This window comes from Thamnophis elegans, chromosome 10, assembly GCF_009769535.1.
Source record: "Thamnophis elegans isolate rThaEle1 chromosome 10, rThaEle1.pri, whole genome shotgun sequence".
NCBI classification, from domain to species: domain Eukaryota; kingdom Metazoa; phylum Chordata; class Lepidosauria; order Squamata; family Colubridae; genus Thamnophis; species Thamnophis elegans.
Window position 1 is genome coordinate 12761819 of NC_045550.1, and position 8503 is coordinate 12770321.

At 45.2% G+C, this 8503-nt stretch overlaps 1 protein-coding gene across 1 annotated transcript; it reads left to right on the forward strand.

Annotated features, from left to right (window-relative positions):
• Positions 1-822: 822 nt before the first annotated feature.
• On the forward strand, positions 823-7530 carry VAX1 (ventral anterior homeobox 1). The gene is made up of 3 exons (XM_032224790.1): positions 823-1060; positions 2921-3108; positions 7015-7530. The coding sequence occupies exons 1-3, from the start codon at positions 823-825 to the stop codon at positions 7528-7530; spliced, it is 942 nt and encodes a 313-aa protein (XP_032080681.1).
• The last annotated feature ends 973 nt before the right edge of the window (positions 7531-8503 follow it).

The window sequence follows — 8503 nt, forward strand, 5'->3', positions numbered from 1 at the left end:
GTAAACTGGCAGAGCTTTTTTCCAGATCTATTTATAAATAGAACTTGTGTTTCTGTCTGAGACGTGTCTGGGATGAAACGCGTTCGGAAATCGGGAAAGGTGAACGCCAATCTGGAGAAAGTTAATAATGGCTGCTAATGGCTCCTAACAATTCTGGCTGAATCTTGTCAAAAGTTTTTTTCTCCCCCTTCCCTTTTCTTCCCTCGCCCCCTCTCCCGCTCCTTCCATTGATCCTTCTTCTCGTTCTCCTTCTTCTCCTTCTGGAAATCTCAGCCTTTTTTTTTTGATTGTGTGTTTCCTGAAAGCAAGGCCAATCATTTCAGTTTATTCACTGGCTAAACTCGACTTGATTGGGGACAAGCATACAAACCACCCATTACGAAGTGATATATTATCCAAACAATTTAGTGTATTCATGAGGTAACCTAAATGTGGAGGCTGCAAAATTACCCGTAATCAATTGAAACAGCGAGTGCGCGTCCCTCTGGGTGTCTAACAACTGCATCCCTCTCTGTAATAAGGGAGGCATTAAATCATTTTAGAGTTGCACTGTTGAGTACCTGATCATTGGGGCGCAGGGAAGCTGGACACTCGCACTAGGACGCTGGGATTGAGGAAGCGGCCGATTTCCTGCCTCTCCAGCAGCCGAACCGACTCTCGCCTTCGAGGGATTCGCTTGTTACTCCCCGAACTGATCGTACGCCGGGCGATATTCAGCAGATTTCTCTTCTTTTCCTCCTCCCTTCCACCCTCACCCCGCGCCTCCTTTTTTTCCCCCCCACTTAAAAAAACAAAACAAACCTCTACACCATATTGCACTACATGTTTGGGAAACAAGACAAAATGGACGTTAGATGCAATTCAGAGCTCGAAACCAGCCGGCTCTCCAAGAACGGGCATAAAGAAGGCAAGGAAAGCAAAAGCTCCGAAGGAAATATTTCGAATTCTTTTTTGAAGGAACCGCAAGGGACTTTTTCGGCTTCGGGCGTCTCGGAAGATTGCAGTAAAAACAAATCTAGTTCCGCTGACCCGGATTATTGCAGAAGAATTCTAGTCCGAGGTAGGACCGTCGCTTTACGTTCCGAAATTTTGATTAACGACTTTTTCCCGCTCGCCTGCTTCCTTTCCTTTCGTTTTTACTTTCGGTTTTTGTTTTCGTTTCAAAACCAAATGAATTACTGTGGTTTCCTAAAGGCTTCGCTTCATTCTTTTTATTTCTTTTATCCTGTTCTTGATCCGTTTCTCAGGTCTAGGAATATTTCTGCAATTTGGATTGTCAAGGATTGTGAAGGGCTCCGTGCCCAAACCTTAGAGTTTAGCTGGGGCGGTGTGTATATAAATTATGTTTTCTTTTTCTCCGAATTTCTCAAGTATTGAGGGAAGGGAAAGCTAAGATCTACCTTAGTGTTTAGTCTATAGTTTACCTTTGCTTTAAGGGCATGAGAGGTTGTTAAGTCCTATTTTGATCCCATTAGATTCAGCCCACAATTCTTTTGACTACTTGTATTCGAGTAAGACTCATTGCACTCAATACAGTAGAACTTACTTCTCCATGGGAGTTTTCAGTCACAGCCTTTTGCAAAAGATTGCTTCTTTGAAATTTCTCTCCGCCCTCCAAAAAAGAAAAGGGGAAAGAAACCCACCTCGGGCCTAAGGTAAGCGAAAAGAAAAGAAGAGATGGAGGAAGAAAAATAACATTTGGAGACTTATTCCGAAATGTACTGGGCGCTTCTTATTTTCAGCCCATTACTTTTGTCCCATTCTTTGATTTCCATCAGCAGCAGGAAATTCTTTCCAGTCTGAGGACGCAGCGACCCCCCCCCCAACAAAGACAAGTCTTTCCTCCAAGCATTCCTTACCCTTGAACCCATTCCCGCTCAAATCTATGGCGGTTGCATCTTTTTTGATAGCGTCTTTACAATAACAAAATCTGTCAGAAAGTGATGTGGTGGTGATGCTTGCTGCTATTGTTCAGTATTATTATGCAGCTGAATTGTTCACGGTACTGTTTAGTTCCTTGGTCTGATTTTCTTTTGTTTTTATTCTAACCTGGATTATTTATTATCTTCTTTCCACCTCCAATAAACAATAGAATAATTTTCCATTGCTATTAAAATTCCAAAACTAACAGGCCAGTTTTTCATTTCTGTAAGTACACATCCACGTCTATTTAAAAAAAGATTTTCATTCTGCTCACATGTGAATGAATGAAAACCAGGCCTGGTAAACAGTAACTCATCTTGGACACCACCACCACCACCACCCTCAGCTGAAAAAAGAAATCAAGGCTTAGAAGTCTAGGCTTCTTTCCTCACAAATTTAGGAAGCAAAATTACGGCAAACCCATAAGGGAAAGCCTGGTATGTAATTTGAATTCAGATTGTACTTCACCGGCCAGAGGCTAGTGAGATTTGCAGTGTTGTTGTGAGATGAAGGTGGAGCAGAAAATGGACATCCACGAAGGGCAACTAGATGTTCATCAACATGGAAAAGCAGGCAACTCCAAAAAGTAAGCGGGCTGCAGAAGGTGGACATCACAGCCCTCTTGAGATGGCTCACTTGAATGCTTTCCCTGTAGGGAAATCAAGGGCAACTCAAGCAGGTGTGAATGTGCAAGGCAGAGACTGCTGAGCATAGGCTGAGCATAGGTGGTGCCTAGGCTGCTTTGAAACCTGTGAGGTTCCTTTGGAGTTCTTTGTGTTAGAGCTCTTCCCTTGGGATGGAAGATGGCGTGCTTTATAAGCCACAATCTGAGAACGTGGTGCTGGGGCTAGCAGGAAATCCTGGAGACTCCTTCAGTTCCTGCCAAGAGTGGCTTCTTGCTCTGTTTACAGTGGCCCCTCCAGGTGGTTTCTAAAAACTAGATCCATGATCCATCCTTCCTTCTGGATCTAAACGTGCCTCCTTCTCTTTTTGCCAGATGCCAAAGGTTCCATCAGGGAGATTATTCTTCCAAAAGGGCTTGATCTCGACCGTCCGAAGAGGACTCGAACTTCTTTCACAGCTGAACAACTTTATAGGCTTGAGATGGAATTCCAGAGGTGCCAATACGTGGTTGGACGGGAAAGAACTGAGCTGGCCAGGCAGCTCAATCTCTCAGAAACTCAGGTACTAAAGATATAAATGTATTGGTGGGAAAAGAAAGTTTGGGAAGTGAGGTGATGGTTCCAGCTCTACTTTTAGGCAGGAGAGTTCTCTTCCCTAGATTTGAGGTGGTTTTCACTTACTGCCAGGCCTGCGGGACTGTAGCTAACACTTAGCTAGCTTCCTACGTGGGTGTGTTGAAGACCAGTCCCCCTTCCTGCTTTTTTTTTAGCAGTTAACAACTCAAAAATGACCAACTAAACTTTGAGCACCACTCTTTTCATACTTTTCCAGGTTTCCTCCTTCTAAAAAGACAGATTTTCAATTTGATGGGCATCTAAATATCTGGAGGGAATCGAAGGAATAGCGTGTGAATTGTCTCCTTAAATGCCAGTGATTAAGAATCCAATAAATAAATGGGTTTAGGGAAGTGAGGAGTTCAAGTATACAACTTGCTTTTAACTCCGCAAATTATTCATAAACTCTAAGCATTTAATCCAAAAAATTAATTAGCTTCTGTTTGAGAACTATGAAACAGTTCCAAACAGTACAAAAACCTTTGAGAAACTACCTCCTCACAAACACTCATAGCTCACAATCAGATAGTGCTGAAGTGAGGGCTTCTGGAAGAGAACCTTGGAGAAAAAAACGACAGAAGTTGCTAGGATCTCCTCTCAACAAAGTAAGACCAAATCCTGAGGGGGGGGGTAACATTTAAAAAAACAATAGCATTCACATATCACTTAAGAGAATCCTTAGCTTGTGGAAAAAACAGTATTTCTTGGAAGTGAGGTGTTACACAAATGTTACTTTTCTTTTGCTATAGGCATAAGGCTTTTCCTTGTTACATTTAGGGGTACATCTTAAAAGCTAGAAAAACAATGTGCTGTTCCACTAAGTGACAATAAATAGTAGTGAATTTATTTGCTATATCAACACATTGTTAGTGCTTATAGAGATTTTGCTGTTGTGGGTTAAGCGATTTTTGGTTCTAAAAATACTGAAAGGTACACTTATTTCTTCAGAAGTAAATGGACTTTAATGGAGTTTCTCCTAATAAATTTGTACATATCTAAGCATCACTGTTTACAATAGTAGACTGTTTGTTCTAATACTATTGAAATTAAAATAAGTAGAGGGTATAAGAATGTATAATGGCATAATGAAAAGAATCCAAGCCCTATAGATCTCTGCAGAACTTTGCTGGATTTACCTTTTTATTTTTTTGTTTCCCTAGTTTTGTAAGTTTGGTCAACAACTACTTACCTTTAAAAAAAAAGCAAAAGGAAAAATCAAGGATAGTGCAGGCAACTGCTCATGTTTTTGCATAATTTGATACATAACAATAATTTCCCTTAATTCAAGAAACACACTCTCTTGTGAGAATGAATAGAATTGTATTCTGACCATGCATATCTAGACAAGCTTTATGAAGATAGAATTTATTTTCAGGTGGAAGCATCTCTGTGCAACAGGATTGGGCCTGGTTAACCTTAGATGGAATTCCTCCAAGGAATTTTGAGCTGTCAGCTAGACAGGGAAGTGGGAAAATATTCAGAAGATAACAATGGAAAAAAACTTTGGCACTTCCCCCAACACAAAATGAAGTCATCAGAAATTTCTGAAGTCATTAGAAATTGAGCTTAATTTAAAGGAAACTTCTCTTTTAAATGGGTATCTGATTATTTTCCTGTGTGTGTGTGTGTGTGTGTGTAGAGAGAGAGAGAGAGAGAGAGCATGGGAGGGAGGAGACAGAGAAAGAGGGAACCCAAACGGCTTAATATATATATAAATAAATGCAAGGATGGGAAGGATAGCAAAAGGATATTTTTTCATCCATGTAAAAATGTTCAGGCATGCCTCCAGAAATTACCATAATTACCTTCCCATTTCTTAAACCAACTTTGCTAGATGAAGATTTGTTGAAATCAAATATTAAGCAAGAATTTCACAGAATTTCCTTTGGTCTCATAAAGTTACTGCCTATATGGATTATGGATTTTGTTTTCCTCACATTGTTTATCACTTGACTTGTGTTTCCTGAAACTGTCATGAATGAGGGGTCCCATCATTTTCTGTCAGAGGCACAACAGCAAATACCTATGTACTCCCATCAAGGTTCAAATTCTTCAGTTTATCCCATTTTTTGCCATTTGCAGTAGTAATTCTTCTAAGTACACTTTTCTAGTGAAAAATACAATTGAGTTAAATATCAGGGACTTCGTTGCTCCACCCCCCTCCCCCAGACCAGATTAGCCTTTGGAGGCAATGGACAGAATGCCTACCAGTAGGGCCGACAATGACAATGAGATCAGCCCCAAATGGGTCCACTCTGATTTTGAAAGCCAAGTTTTTTCCTTTCATCCAGTCCCACAACATGAAAAATAGGCCGGGGAGGGGAATCTGAAAGGTGGGGCCATTTTCTGTATGTATGTGGGCACAGGTGTCTGTGCATACCATACAGAGAGAGAGACATTTATTCCCTTCCTGCAAAGGCAGAAAATGCCATCTGAAAACTGTACTTTGCTAAATAAAGGGTTGGTGGGGAAGATAAAATAGAAAAATGCAGGTTTAATTTTAAGATTTAAATAAAATGCTTTGAGAAAATTGAAAACATTAAGTCAAAACCAGAAATAGGTAGTCAAGATTCAAAAAGAAACATACATTACCAAAATATTACGTTCGTGATGCTTTTAAATATATTATTTAAAGAAAAAGGATGGAATTTGTTGTACATTTTATCACAAAGGAGAACAGGAAGAACTAGGGAAGGATAAAATATAGGTGTGGTTTTATTATTTCTGCTTGAAACATCCTATTAAAAGGAAGGAAGGAAGGAAGGGATTAGTTTCGTAGTTCTTAGAAAAGAGGTATATAATGAACCTCTCTGACAAGCTAATTAGCATTTCTTTGCCTGTCAAATTTAGGGAGGTTGGTAAGGCAAACGAAAGCGGCTCTATAGCCAAAGCATGGCCTGCCATAGGAACCTAAGTGAAGGATAACTGGGAAGGGTTGAAGTAGCTGACAGGATGGGGATCACTCAGGCCTGCATTGAGGTAGGTGACACCTCTGCGCCCTGCCTCTTCAAGGGGAAATCTAAATTAGCAAAAATCTTCCAAAAGTTGCTACCCGCAAATGAGACCCATGGGAGAAAAAAAATGGTAAATTTAGTTAGGTAGGATTATCTAAACCACCTTGTACCAGAGGCCTGGGAATAGTGCCTTTTGAAGGGCATAGGAGTGCTGCCTGATTTCAATTAATTCATTGCAGTTTCATCCCCCAAAACCTGTTTCTGAAAAACTCCTAGCTGTGGGGAGAAAGCATTGAAATCGAAGTGTGACGGCTTCCTCCACCTAACTCTTTTTTCACCTTATTTTTGTTAGCGGCCACCCTTGCTCCTCAGTACATATGCCCATGCATGCACATGCCGAATCTTTTCTGGCCACTTCCTGCGGCTTCTGAAACAAGCCATTGTCCAGAACAGCTGAACTCCACAATACACGCGTGTCTTCACGGCGCCAAAGGTTGAAACCTTTGAAGTTTTTGAAATTCCCGGTCACTCCAGTTGCGCTTCACAGAGTGCAGCGTGGCTTCGCGGTCTTCGTGGAAATGAGCAGATTCCCACGCTGGCTCTTCCATTCGCTCTCTGACATCCGCGCCTCTCTCCAAACCCGCTGCACACGCGCACATAAGAGGTTTTTGCCGCAAGCCGGTAGGCTCCCACGGAGAAATCTCCGTCTCCCCAGGAGCTCCCGAGCCGGTCGCTGTCCTCCTGTGGAGGCCTCTGGAAAGAGGCCGAGAACTGCGATGGGAGGACAATGGCGGCCTTTTCCTCTCTTGCTCCGGGCCTAAGAAGGCCGAGGCGCTTGCTAGGCCGCGTTAGATGACGCTGATTTTGTCCTTCTGCCTTCTTCCCTCGCCTCTTTGCAGGTCAAAGTCTGGTTCCAGAACCGACGTACAAAGCAGAAAAAAGACCAAGGCAAAGACTCCGAGATGAAGTCGGTGGTGTCCGAGACCGCGGCTACATGCAGCGTCCTGCGACTCCTCGAACAAGGACGCCTGCTCTCCCCGCCCGGCTTGCCCGGCCTGCTTCCCCCCTGCGCCACCAGCGCCTTGGGCTCGGCCTTGCGAGCCCCCAGCCTCGCTAGCCGCACCGGCGGCTCAGGATCAGGGACGGCGGGCGACTCCCCACACCATCCGGCCGTCAGCAGCGCCGCCGCCGGCCCGGCTCATCCTCAGCCCGGCGGGCACAACCTCTTCAGCCTCCCGGTGCCCACCCTGCTAGGCTCGGTGGCCAGCCGGCTCTCCTCCAACCCGTTAGCAATGGCCGGGTCTCTGGCCGGGAACTTGCAAGAACTGTCGGCCCGATATCTCAGCTCCTCCGCCTTCGAGCCCTACTCCCGGACCGCCGGTAAAGAAAGCGCAGAAAAAAAGGCGCTGGACTGATTCTCGGGGACTTTCGCTGTATTTATATTTATCCTCTTTGTCTGTGTTGGTTATTTATGGAGTCTCCGTGCGTTAGATGCCCCCCTCTTGCCCGGTATACATTGCGCCCAACCATATGCTCTTTCCTCGCGGCTCCTGCTCCCCCAATCCTCTGCCCTCCCGGCCGTGCATTCCAAACCGGGAGGCTCCCCGCTTTTCGTTCGGCTCGCCCAACCCTTGAAAACCCTCGAGAAACGCCGGCCGGGAAAAGCAACGACAGGAAACCACGCGCTGGCAGTAAACAGACGGAGGGGACCCGCCAAGCGGCCCGCGAGCTGTTGAAAGTGGGCACGGGGGAGGGGAAAGCCGGGGTGGGTCGGGGGGGAGAGATGAAGAAGCGCCGAGCGCACTCCTTGTGGAAGTCCGCGGGCGTTTTAGAAACGAGGCTGGGTGGGACGCCTAAAGCCGAGGAGACGTCGTGTTGCCTGGGGGTGGGGGTGGGGAAGCAGGAGAAGAGGGGTCTGAATTGCTGGGCGCGGACGTCCCTTCCTTCAAGTTGACGGCCAACACGAGAAAGAAGCTTTGACTTTGAAGGGGGGGGGGGCGACGGGTGTTCGGGAAGAGGCTTGAAGGGTTGGTTGGAGCTGAAGTGTATTTTGTGCAGGGAAGGTGGGGGCTGCCCGCGCGTACGTAGTACCCCCACGGATCCTCTTATTCCAGCCTGCCCGGCGGATGTTGATTGCTCAGTGTTGCATTAAAGCACAAATCTAGGAAGGGCCCTGTTTCCCTCAACAAGGGCCATAGTACCCTAACCAAGGGATAACTTATTTTGCACACCATCCTGAAGATGCGCGCCTCCGCCCGCCCCGACGTCCGTATGCCCCCCCAATGCCAGACTGAACTCTCGGGCACGAAACCCTATTGACTTTTAAGTGAAAGGGGGGCGCGCCTGCGGGTATTCAGCGGTTCCACTGGGATTTACTTCCGGTAAGTG

Excerpts from the sequence above, each read along its gene's own strand:
- VAX1 (XM_032224790.1), top strand. The coding sequence starts at position 823 with ATGTTTGGGAAACAAGACAAAATGGACGTTAGATGCAATTCAGAGCTC. Across the intron at positions 1,061-2,920 it reads CAGAAGAATTCTAGTCCGAG|ATGCCAAAGGTTCCATCAGG; the intron begins GTAGGACCGTCG and ends TCTTTTTGCCAG. Across the intron at positions 3,109-7,014 it reads TCAATCTCTCAGAAACTCAG|GTCAAAGTCTGGTTCCAGAA; the intron begins GTACTAAAGATA and ends GCCTCTTTGCAG.